The sequence below is a fragment of the Eumetopias jubatus genome, unplaced genomic scaffold, assembly GCF_037043125.1.
Source record: "Eumetopias jubatus isolate StellerSeaLion01/CBP00866 unplaced genomic scaffold, mEumJub1_p1.0 scaffold_15, whole genome shotgun sequence".
Classification (NCBI taxonomy): Eukaryota; Metazoa; Chordata; class Mammalia; order Carnivora; family Otariidae; genus Eumetopias; species Eumetopias jubatus.
In genome coordinates this window covers 63,577,744-63,590,872 of record NW_028274821.1, presented here as the reverse complement: position 1 = coordinate 63,590,872, position 13,129 = coordinate 63,577,744, and the positions used below count along the sequence as shown (strand labels likewise).

The following is a 13,129-nucleotide window of genomic DNA, read 5'->3' as shown; positions in this document are numbered from 1 at the left end:
TAACTGACTGAGCCACCCAGGCACCCCTAGCTCTTAAATTTCTTAGAAGGTGACTACTGAGTTTTATTTCTCAATTAGTATTTATTCAGCAACATGTGTCTTCATTTATTCAGTCATAGGTTGATTGCACATTATTGTGTATAGTAATCTGTGAGCAAAAGAGAAGTAAAGTGAAATTCTGTTTTTAAGAGGTGTTCAGTCCAGTAGTTTGCATACAGATAATGTAACATTAAAGACATACCCCATGCTACATGAGGGGCACTATGAAAATGTTCTGGGAATTCAGAGGAGAGACTTCATTTCTACCTTTGGCAGAAATGGGATAGGAATCAGGGATGACTTTCTAGAAGAGGCATTTGGGTCCTGTAACAAAAGGGCAAAAAAAGCAGTAGAAGTACTCATGGAAATAGGGAAATAAGAGGAGGGGCCTGTGCATTAATGAGTGTTGAAGGCACTGGTTGGACTTTGAAATGGAGATATCGAACAGGAAGTTGGGAATCCAGACTTGGATTGCGGACTGGAACTGGGCTTGGAGATAGAGAAGGAACCAGTTAGTAATGATGGAAATTATTGGAATAGTTAAGTTGCCAGGCGAGAGCAGAGGAGTCCAAAGACAGAACCGTGGGAGTAGAAGCAATGAATGTGTTGGGGAAAGAAAAAAATGTGAGCTGAAGAGATAAAAAGTGAGTAGGAAGAAATTCTAAGTCAGCTTGCTAAAAGATCAGTGTGTTGCCAGGGCCGTGGGGGAAGACAGACGGAGAGCAACTGCTCACAAGTGAGTGTGGGCTTTCTTCTTGGAGTGATGCAGACATTCTGGAATTGGGTAGTGTCGATGTTTGAAAACCTTGTGAATATAATAAAACCCACCACATTGTACACTTTAAAGTGATGAATTTTGGGACGCCTGGGTGGATCGGTTAAGTGTCTGCCTTCGGCTCAGGTCATGATCCCAAGGTCCTGGGATCAAGCCCCACATCGGGCTCCCTGCTCAGTGGGGAGTCTGCTTCTCCCTCTCCCTCTGTCTGCCACTCCCTCTGCTTGTGCTCTCTCTCTCCCTCTCTCTCTCTCTGACAAATAAATAAATAAAATCTTTTAAAAAAATAAAATGAATTTTATGGTTTGTGAATTATATCTCAATCGAAAAAGGTAAATGTGACAAGAAGCTTAATAATTTATTCCGTATGCATAATGGGCTTCAACACTGAGATGGAAACCATAAGCAAGCTCATGTCCTAGAAGATAGGTTCCAGTTTCAGTTTTTTTAGCATAAAGGATGTTTGTGTTTTCTGCTGCTGCAATTCCTAAATTACAGAGAGACACGCAAGAGGACAGTTGATGGAAATAATTTTATTATAATAATTTTATTATGAAGCCCTTTCTGGGCTTTTTCTTATGAGTCAGAACTTAGCATTTGTCAGAGAGAATAAATGATGAAAATCTGCTGTCTACTCATCACATTTCTCTTGATTATCCCCCAAGAACAATAATACACCTTTTTAAGGCATTCAGTAATTTTTGAGGGGCTTCTGTGTCTATACCTTGTGTAGACATACACACATACATAGTGGCAGGTGCTTGTTAATAATGTCGGATACATTGTGTATTGGTTAAAAATTGGCTGTCTTGTGGGGTTTTTGTCTTTTGGTCTGAATCAAACACTTTTTAGTTTTGGGTGGTTCTCATGTTAAGTGAAGTGGTTTTGCAGTAAACTTTAGAAAAAACATGTTTCCCAGTCAGTTAGATTTATTTGGTGCTGGTACACTCACTCAGTTTTTCAGTGTTATTTGTGAAGACTGAAAATAGAAATCATGTTTACCCTATCCTAAAATCAACAACATTTTGATAAAGAACCAGCATAGTTCCTCCTTTGGTCAACTCATTTTTTAAATGTCATGGTTTCATCTAAAAGGAGCTGATAGATCAGCCCAGTAGTTATTTTAAGGCAGATCAGTTCCAGCAGTGGAGCAGGATGTGTGGGTCCTCTGAGTGCCTGGGTACTTGAGGGAGAGGGCATGGGTTCCGTCTTCCACTGAGGCTAATGTTTGTTTACACCACTGGGCCTTCTTTTCCTGGCATGTTGCAACTGTTATGCATGTTACATGGGTTGGGTTCAAGTTGTTCCTACCTAGCACAATGGCAAGGCCTGATAATTCTTACTGAATACTTCTGTATAACAGGAATTGACAGAAGAAGGACTGCCTTTTCTCATACTCTTCCACATGAAAGAAGATACGGAAAGTTTAGAAATATTCCAGAATGAAGTAGCCCGACAATTAATAAGTGAAAAAGGTAGATTAAGGTGTTTATTTTCAGCCTTTCTTTAGTCCCTCTGCTCCCCCCATTACATTCATATCAGTGTAAACATATTTGGTTTAAAAATTTAGTAAGTAATGTGAACTCTACTCAACCCCTGAGTTTACATGTCAACATGGGGGTGGGAAGCATTAGTAGAGATATTATAAGTAGTGGCTTTAAAAAAAAAAAAACCGGGGAAACACGTGACTATATTAGCTCCCTAAAATCAAATTGCATGAAAAGTGGGGTCATGGGTGGACAACGTTAGTTTTAGGTACTTTCTTCCAGCACCTTGATACTTGTCTGGTCCCTTTCTAATGGATAGTCCCAGAGAGATCACCGAGAGAACTTACACAGTCTAACATTTATTTCTAAATAAAAGAAAGTTGAGTAGTTCTCTGTGGAGCTCTCCAAACCATCAGAAAGGAGTTTGAGTTTTCACCCACTTTTTTTCTGTAGTGAGAGAAGAAAGTCAAACAAAATAAAGTGAGGGCATTGTATAGAGCCATGTTCTTATTAGTCATGTACTAAGTGTTTTGGGGTTGAATTATATTAAATGTCAACCAGGAGGGACTGGAAGGGCATCCTTCTTGAACACAGCTCATCTGTCAGTTTCATGAACTGGCTCACAACCGAGACCTGGATAGGTAATTGCCCATTTAAGGAAAATTAAAAAAAAAAATCACCAGAGCATCTGAATTCAGTTTGAGTTCATATAATTTCTCAGGAAATTATGCTCTGCCCTAAGCACTAAAATTCTACCTCTTTTAAATGTTGTAATATTTAGGTTGTAGTTTTTGTGATCTATATTATTCTAAAGCATGTTGATTATTTTAATTAATTAATGTCACTTTTCGTGAACTTACAATCTTATGAGACTACAGTCAAGAAAATTCTAATCTACCTCTCCAAATTCTATTTCCTGTAAAGGTACAATAAACTTTTTACATGCTGACTGTGACAAATTTAGACATCCTCTTCTGCACATACAGAAAACTCCAGCAGATTGCCCTGTCATAGCTATTGACAGCTTTAGGCACATGTATGTGTTTGGAGACTTCAGGGATGTATTGTAAGTATTCTTTATTTTTTTCTTCTTCTTCTTAAATTACTGATATGTGTCTGAAAAATGAACTTAAAACCGTTGTTTGAATGTTTTAAATAATCCTGTTTGAACCAGTAATACTTTATTTGGATGGATAAGGTTTTAGTTTTCACTCTAGAGTGTGGTGTAATTGTGAGAATTATGATACATTCTTATAGAAATGCCAGCATTAGGTGATCCTGATGCTTGGGAATAAATGTCTGAAAGAAAATTTGGTCCTTCCAGAAATTAGTTCTGAATTGAGTTTGGTGTTTGTCAGCATGTCAAGGAAAGCAGATTATAGTCCCAGGCCAGGTAAAAGGCGATTGGTGGTGTCGCCGCTCCCTGCGGCAGTTACGGCCCCGAATGCGGCTACGGCTACGCGCTCCTGAGGCTGTAGAGCTCTGAACCTTGCCAAGAACGGGTAAGCTTTCTGACCCCATTCTCAGTGATCCATTCTTAGCTCTTTATACGATTAATAAATATGTAACCCGTGTCTCTACAACACATTTTTATCAGCTTTCCAAGATGTTAAATACAGTGGTAAAAAATGGAGCTGTTTCTTCATGTATGAAACTTTTAAGCAACAGGTATTAATTCAAATGAGACTTCTTTTAAATTTAAGTACCTGTTTTATGTCTACAGATTAAATTGCACAGTTAGAGGATAATTTGAAATCCTAATTGCAGAATGAATTACCTCACTCACTACTCAGTATTTTATTATAGAGATGTAGTTGTTTGATAGAAGATTCTCAGTCTTACTGCATAGCAGGCCTAGATTTGAGTTCTGCCTTGGGCAAGTCACTGAACTTCTCTGTTCTTGTTTCTTTATACTTAAAATATGGTTGTTGGTACAATTTACCTGATGGGATTGTTAGGAAAATTAATGAGAGATGACAGTTGTGTTATGAACCATAAAGTACTAACAAATATTTGTTCTTTTTACTTTACCTACACTCAAAAGAATACCATTTAGCCTGTTAGCTCATTAAATATTTTTGCAGGTCTTTTGTAAATTCTTATTGTAAAATACGTATAACATAAAATTTACCATTTTAATCATTTTAAAGAGTAAAATTTGGTGGTATTAATTACGTTGACAGTGTTATACAACCGTCACTAGTACTAGTTCCAGAACTTTTTCATCCTCTTAAACAGAAATCCCATACCCATTAAGCAGTCACATCCCATTCTGCCTCCCCTCTGCTCACGGCAACCACTAACCCATTTTCTGTTTCTGTGGATTCGTCTATAATGGATATTTCATATAAGTGGAATCATACAATTTGTGATCCTTTGTGTCTGACTTCTTTAATTTAGCATAACTTTTTCAGAGTTCATCAATAGTTTAGCAAATATTGGCACTTCATTCCTTTTTATTACCAAATAATACTTTATTATGTAGCTATACCATATTTCTTCTATTTGTCAGTTGGTGAATTTTTTTAATTGTTATTTTTTAAATTTAAATTCAATTAATTAATATATAGCATGAGTTTCAGAGGTAGAGGTCAGTGATTCATCAGTCTTCTGTAACACCCAGTGCTCATTACATCATGTGCCCTCCTTAATGCCCATCACCCAATGACTCCATCCCCTCACCCCTCTCCCCTCCAGCAACCCTCAGTTTGTTTCCTATGATTAAGAGTCTCTTATGGTTTGTCTCCCTCTCTGATTTCGTCTTGTTTTATTTTTCCCTCCCTTCCCCTAGGATCCTCTGTTTTGTTTCTTACATTCCACATATCAGTGAGATCCAGGTCTTCTGTATGACAGTCACTATATAATATAAACCAAGTCATATAAACCAGTGATTTAAAGTTTACTAAGACTGGGTCCTTGCCCTCAACGAACTCACAACCAAGTAGAGAAAGGAAACAAGTAGGGCAACAGGCAGTTGTGTTTTACGATGTGAGAAGGGCTCTGGCAGAGCTCAACAGGGAGGTAGCTGATCCAGGCTCTGGAGATGTGGATGCCTAAGGTGGGTCCTAAAGTTCTGTACCGCTTTATCATGGATGGAGAAGGAGACACGGCTTGGAGAAGGGGGATGTCGGCAGAAACAAGTACGAAACTATGGCTGAATATGCGTGGACGGGAGGGGGAATGCTGCGGAGTGAGAAGTGAGCAGCAGCTAGCTCATGAAAGCCCTGTGATGTGTTAGGGAAGTTGGGCATTATCCTGAAAACGCTGAAGAGTCAATAAAAGGTTTGAATCGGGAGGTAATGAATCATGGAACACTACATCAAAAACTAATGATGTACTGTATGGTGACTAACATAATAAAAAAATTTTTAAAATAAAAAATCACTCAGGCTGTAGACTGGAAAATAGATGAGAAGGAGTCAAAAAAGAATCCAAACAAGAATCTTGTTCAGTAATCCAAACAAGAGTTGATGGTAGACAACAAGTTGATGAATCTTGAATGAACAGATTACCTAATAAATTCTGGCAGTAGAACTAAAGCTAGAGAGAAGCAGGAATCTTGAGATATTTTGTAGGTGGAATAGGAGGCCTTGGTATCTTAATAAAATAATAGAGAGCTCTGAGTGATGGCCAGGAATCTGACTCGCACAGCTAAGTGGGTTAGCCATTCACTGAGCTGGAGAACTCAGTAGAGGAACAGCCTTGTGGTAGAGGAAATGAGTTTTCTTTCTTGGCATATTGAATTTGGGGTGCCAGGGGCCACGAAGGAGGAGTTTCCAGTAGGGAGTTTACATGGCTCCAGGATTCAACAGGGAGATCAGGGCAGGGTCTTGAACACATAAGGATATAGCTGAAGTTATTGAAACAGTTGAGATGACTTAGGCCAGGGCTGAAAATGGAACCCTGATGAATGCCAACATTTAAGGGGAGGACAGAGAAGGAACATGTGTAAAAGACTCAGGAGGAGGAGGAATCAAAGAAATGAAAAACCAGAAGAGAGTAATATGGTAATTGAGGGAGGAGCACTTTTAGCAGGAAGGAATGCTTAAGCAGAAGGATGAAAGATCTGTTAGATTTGCGCCACCCCCCTCCCCCCGCCCCGCAAAGGCTATATTGCAGTGAATCAAAGAGTGCTGTTTGGTGAGAAAATGAAGATTTGACAATGAAAATTGTTGCAAGAAGCTAGCCTCTAAAGGGAAAGAAAAATAGGGGCATAGCTCCAGAGAGACATAGGATGAGGGGGGTTTTGGCTTTTCTTTTTTCTTTTTCTTTCTTTGTTTCCTTTTCTTCCTTTTCTTCCCTCCTTCCTTCCCTCCTTCTCTTCCCCCTTCCTCCCCCCCTTCCCTCCTCCCTCCCTCCCTCCCCCTCCCCCCCCCCCCCCGCCAGGGTACAAGAAACTAACCATGATTAAATACTTGTGGGAAAGAATCAAATGGATTGAAGAGTTATGGAAAAGATAGGAAAAAGAGGGGCTAATTGATCAAGCAGAGCCCCAAGGAGCACAGAGGGAATGAGAAGCAAAGGAAAGAACCTTCTTCCTTGCCCATGAGAAAGGGAGGAAAGGAAGGGTGCATTCCTTTGCAGGTGCTTGGGGAGTCCGGTGTTAGTCATAGCAGCAGAAGACCGCAGATGTTCCTGTCCAGGTCTTGTTTTTAACTGTGGCTAGGGAAGCAAGATCATTTACTGAGAGTGACGAGGTAAGGGGATATTGAGAGGCAGGACTGTGCTGGATTTTACCAGGAAGAGTAGTTGTACCCAGAAATCCACCTGAAAGGTGCAGATCTCCCTAGCATCCCGGTGGAACTCCCACAGTCTCCTTAGCAAGCACGTGCGCATGGACTGTTGGGCTGGATGGAAATGTCTTACCTGGTTGGGTGTCGTCTTCCTGTCATTGCTTAGGCTTGCTTCCTGAAGCTGTACAAGCTCGAGTTGAAAGAATGAGCTTTTTAAGAGAGGGTAGTTCTAGTGTCTGGGCTTGCTGTAAGTGCTTCCAGGCAGAGAGACTGTGGTTGGCATTAAAAGTCCTACCTTATGCATCGGTTATTTATATGAAGCTGTTAGCAGCACATTTCCCTACCTCTCACAGTGGATAAATCTCTGGTTCTTTACCTCTTTGCTTTCACTGCAGACTTACAGTCCCAATTACAAAGTCTCATATTAGTGGAAGTCAGCAGGATACTGACTTGACTATCGGTCAGCATCCAGATTATGCCCAACTTTGGCTTCTGTTCCTAGGAACACATCAAGGGTCATCTGTGAGGATTTCCATCTGGGCTGTCTTAAATTTTCTTCTCTAGTTTTGAAGTCAGATTTAAGTGCTACTTTGGCACTTCCAATCCTGTCTTGATGTCTGTTGGTCAGAGAACCCAACTAACACAAGTAGGTGTATTCTTTATCATATGACCCAGCCGCCCTATTCTCCAGGTATAGTTTACTGGACCAAGAGGTGGGCACCTGCCTAAGAAAAACTAAACTATCAGCTGGCAGCATTCTACTTCTGCCCTGCTGTAAAAAGAAACTGTGCCATTAAGATTCTCCAAAGAAATCTGGAAATGGGAAATAGTCCTCTTCTATCCTGCAAGTGTTTAGTCCTGTGAGTAGGGAGGGAGATAAGAGAATTGACTATACTTGAAGCTCTTTGAAACAAATTACTTCTTCAATTTCTCCCTTAGGTGCCTGATTTTCCCTCCTAGGCCCTGTTCACTCTAATATTTTTTTAATTGTAAGGAGGCACATGCTGTGTGAGCTACAAACTGAGCCTATGTGAATAGATGTTGGTGTTAAAAATCAAATAAAATATGTAGCAAAGTGAATCTGACACATTTATTGGCTTGCATAATTGTTATTGTGCTGCATGGTAATTAAGGCTTAAATGATAAGCAGTTTCCATAAATTACTGTAATTACTATTACTTTTATTAACTCAGCATTTCTGGGGTCAATTGGAGGAAGTGTGGTTGTGGTAAGGAGCAAGAAAGCAGATTTATGGTATGCAGTCTCCTCCCACGCCAGAGTTGGCATGGGGTTGGGGGCGGGGGGCATGCTACCAGTGTTCTATTGACCTCTCCCTTATTTCGGAGAAACTGAGCCTTAGGGAGGTAACAACCAGCAAGGCCACACAACTAACTAGCGGGAGGCCTGGGATTCATGTCCGAGCATATTGAACCCAAAGTCCCAAGCTCCTAACACATCACATCAAAGCAGTTACATTTTTAGTACATACAAAAAGCAGTGTAAGTGTGAATGTCAAAGATGTTTGAAGAGAGAGTACTTGTACCTGAAACTAAATCACAGATCTGTGAATCTTTGTGTTTTTTTTTCCTATAGATTGACCAGATTGATTTTTTGCCAAATGTGAAGGAATAGATTTTACATGTAGAGGAAAAGAATGGGGGATAATTTAGGAACCTAGGAGCACCTAAGGGCAGGTCTAGTAAATGGTCTACAGTCCCAGGAGGAGAAAGTAGATGGTGGAGTATGGCAGAAGGCTCTTGAACGACTTTCAGGAGAATCTCACCTTCCAAAAAATTGTGACCAGCAAATACCGGACCGTGTGTACCTTTGCTAAAGTGTCCATACATACTGCTGCTGGAGCCCCAGAGACGGGAAAGGGCAGAACAGCCTTCAGATCACGCCTGGGAAAATGGAGCAGGCTACTGTAATGCCGAGTCCCCCAGTTCTGGGATCGAGGTCATTTGTCCCAGATCACTGAATCACCGAAAATTATCCTAATTCCTTAAACTACTTGGTCTGGGAGACTTGGCTGCAGCTGATTGGCTGCATTTTGGCAGGGTGAGGGGTGGCCGCAGTGGGGAGATGAGAGGGGCAGGGCAAAACTGAAACTGGAGGGTAGCTCTCTCACTAATTCAGCAGTTTGGTCATCTGCTATGACAAATTAGCCTGCCTCCTTGAACTTGGAGGGAGCAAACCAGGAATTGGGCGTAATGATAAAGAACTTGGGAGAGATAGGTAGAAGATTTTTAAACTAGGTCTCTTTTAACTCTGAGAATTTCATTTTGTTCTTCATGATCTAGGGGGTCCTCTCCCCGCCACCCGAGGCTTTAAGTGGAAAAAATAGGTACTGAGAAAGCTTCTTAAAAAAGGCAAATTTTATTTCTTTAGCTTTTTTATCTTTTTCTATACCAGCTGCTTTGTGACCGCATTAGATATTCAATAAACGTTTTGAGCAATTTGCTCTTAGTTTGATCTGCTTATTGTATGTTTAAGAGTTTGACTACTTGGGATAAATATCTGCACATCTGGAATATATCCTAGTATTTATCAACTGGCCATTCGCCCTTTTCCCTTCCCTTCCTTTCCTGTTCACCTTCCGGAGTTGTGATTTTTCTGAATGTGCTCCTCCTGTCAGCCACTGGGCAGTACATACAGTGGGCTGAGTCCCTAAACACCATTTTTACTCTCATGTAATGTACTCACCGTACAACTGACATTATCTTCTTAGAAGTACTTTATACTTTACAAGTGATTACACTACAGTTTACCTTATTTGATCCTGCCAGCAAAATAAACATGAAACTCTGACAGAGGCAGGCACTGTACCAGCTTCACGTTATACTTTGTATATGTTCTGCTTCTGTAAGAAGCATATAAAACAGGTATTATTTCCACTTTGAAGAACTTAAGCTCTTAGTAGTGACTTTACTAAAGCCAAGTCACCCAAGAGGCAAAAGAGCTAGCAGTTAGGTGCTCAGACTCTAGACCCAGACTGCTTAGATTCTGATCCCTGTTACCTACTAGTTCTATCGTTCTGCGCGATTTCTTAACCACCTCTGTGCCTCAGTTTCCTCATCTATAAAATGGGAATGCTAACAATATCTACTTCATTGAGCTGTTGTGGGCCTTAAATGACTGTGTATATCTAATAGCTCTTAGAACGGTGGCTGATAACATGGTCAGTACTATGATAAGGCTATATTGCCTGTTACAGGAAATAATCAGATTCAAATCTAAGTCTTCAGACTATAAAAACAGTACAATTAAGTTGTTTTAATTGTACAAATCAGAAAGCTGATGCTGAAAGAGGTTAAGTAACTTAAATGGCAAAATACTGTTTTCTTACTACAATCCATTAAATGAGTTTGTACTACATTATTGTATAAGTTGAGTTAAAAAGTAGAGTGAGCAATACTAGGAAATCGTATCCAGCTATATAAAAAAGAACAATGTGCAACCAAGTGGGCTTTATCCCAAGTGTGCAAGGCTAGTCCAACATTCAGAAACCAGTCAGTGTAATTCAGCATATTAATGAATAACAAAAAAACTGATCACATTAACACATGCCGAAGCATTTGACAAAATTAAACATCCATTCATGACAAAAATGCTTAATAAACTAGTAGTATATGGAAACTTCCTCAGTCTGATAAAGGACATTTATAAAGAACCTGCAGCTAATATCATATTTAATAGTGAAAGACTGAATACTTTCCCCTTAAGATCAGGAATTAGGCAAAGATGTTTACTGTTTTTGTGTATGTGTGCATTAACCTTATCATTTGTTCCTTTATTTCTGAGTATAAACAATTTATGTTCTTTGTGGATAATTCTGAAAGTTAACAAAATGCCAAAGAATAAATTAAAAATCACTCATAAATCCACAAACCAGAGATCTAGACACATGAGTGTGTTATAAATGTAATCAGGGCTATGCTATTTTATGAATTGTCTTTTTAATTTATCCACACATTATAAACATCTTCCCATAATTGAAATTTTTTCTTTTACTTTTAATGGCTAGTTTGCCTTTGTATGGGTTTCATGATTTAACCCGTTGTTTGAATCCAGGTTTTCCTGTGAACAAATTAACACACTGCTACTGATGGGACTTTACCAGACTCATCCTCCTTATCATTCTTGTCATTTTTGGTGCTGTTTAGCACCCTCTCCTTGAGTTCTAGGACACACCATCATGGTTTTCCTTTTATTGGCTCTTTCATTGTTTATTTATTTTTTTTCAAGATTTTATTTGACAGAGAGAGATACAGCAAGAGGAGGAACACAAGCAGGGGGAGTGGGAGAGGGAGAAGGAGGCTTCCCGCAGAACAGGGAGCCCAACGTAGGGCTCCATCCCAGGACCCTGGGACCATGACCTGAGCCGAAGGCAGACGCTTAACGACTGAGCTACCCAGGCGTCCTGGCTCTTTCATTGTTTTTTACTGATTGTGCTTCTTGTCTTTGACCCCTTGTGGTAATAATCATAGAGCTGTGCTGTCCAATATGGTAGCTACCAGCCCTGTATGAATCCTGAAGTTTAATTAAAATGATGTAGGATTTAAAAGTCAGTGTCCCAGGTGCTCTAAGTGTTCAGTGGCCTCATGTGGGTAGTGGCTACTGTATTTGACAGCACAGGTATACAACATTTTCTGTCTTCACTTAAAGTTCTGTTGGATATTTCTGTTGCTGTCGGAGGGCATGCAGTTGTAAGGAAACTCACTCCAAGGAACTCAAAAGTGAGGGGTTTGTGCTGGAAACTACAGGAACCTGACCAGGAGCTGAGTTGGCAGGAGGCACAGACAGCCCGCACTGCTGGAAAGTGCTGGGGCAGCTACTCCCTTCCCTTCCTCTGGGGCCCAAAAGCTCTTCTCTGGGCTCACTTCCCATCTGCTCCATCCTTCTCTCCGGATACCAGCTTCTTCCTCTGCCCTGCCATAACTTCTGCATGGATGGGGTTCTGATTTACCATGACAGGATGTAGCCGGAACTTGGTAGGACTTTCACCTCTAATCATCTGTGGGTTTTATATCTCTTAGCTCACATTCTGTAGACTTCTGGCTCCAGCCACATAGATTGGTTCCTTCTCTACCCCAGGTTGTCTTCCCCCTTCTTTTTTCAGCTTTATTGAGTTGACAAAACTGCTTATATTTAAGGTGTATAACATGATATTTTGATATATGTATACACTGAAATAATTACCACAGTCAAGCAAATTAATGTATCCCTCACTTTTTGTGGTGAGAACAATTAAAATCTACTTACTCTCTTAGCAAATTTCAGGTATATAATACAGTATTAATAACTATAGTCACCACGCTGTACATTAGATTTCTAGGACGTACTCTTCCTGTAGCTGGTATTCTAACTGTACCCTTTGACCAACATTTTCCCATTCCCTCCCGCTCCCTCCCGCTCCAGTCCCTCGGAAGTTCTGCTCTTTTAGATTCCACCTATATGAGATCATGCAGTGTTTGTCTCTGTGTGTCTGGCTTAGTATAACGTCCTCCAGGTTCATCCACGTTGTTGTAAATGACAGGATTTCCTTCTTTATTAAGACTGAACAATATTCCCATGCGTGTACACCGTGTTTTCCTTATCTATTCATCGATAGATGGATACTTGGGTGGTTTCTCTATCTTGGCTATTAAGAGTAATGCTGCAGTGAACACGGGAGTGAAGGTAACTCTTCAAGACAATGCTTTGATCTCCTTTGGGTATATTTCCAAAAGTGGGATTGTTGGGTCATATGGTAGTTCTATTTTTAATTTTTTGAGTAACCTCCCTACCTCTGTAGTGGGTGTACCAGTTTACGTTCCTACGAACAGCATACAAGGGTTCCCTCTTATCCATATCCTGGCCAACACTTACCTTTTGTCTTTTTGATAAAAGCCATTCTAACAGGTGTGAGGTGATAGCTCATTCAGGTTTTGATTTCCATTTCTCTGATGATTAGTGATATTGAGCACAACAGTACCATGTACCTGTTGGCTGTATGTTTTCTTTTGAGAAATGTCTTTTTTTTTTTTTTAAAAATGTCTTTTCAGTCCTTTGCCCATTTTAAAATCAGGTTGTTTTCTTGCTCTTGAGTTGCTTTA

General features: G+C 40.2%; 1 protein-coding gene across 1 annotated transcript in view; it reads left to right on the top strand.

Annotated features, from left to right (window-relative positions):
• Positions 1-13,129, top strand: part of ERP44 (endoplasmic reticulum protein 44) — a 92,808-nt gene that overhangs the window by 70,753 nt on the left and 8,926 nt on the right. The window contains exons 9-10 of the mRNA XM_028108648.2: positions 2,178-2,289; positions 3,226-3,367. Coding sequence (XP_027964449.2) covers positions 2,178-2,289; positions 3,226-3,367 — 254 coding nt within the window. The remainder of the gene's footprint in view (positions 1-2,177; positions 2,290-3,225; positions 3,368-13,129) is intronic.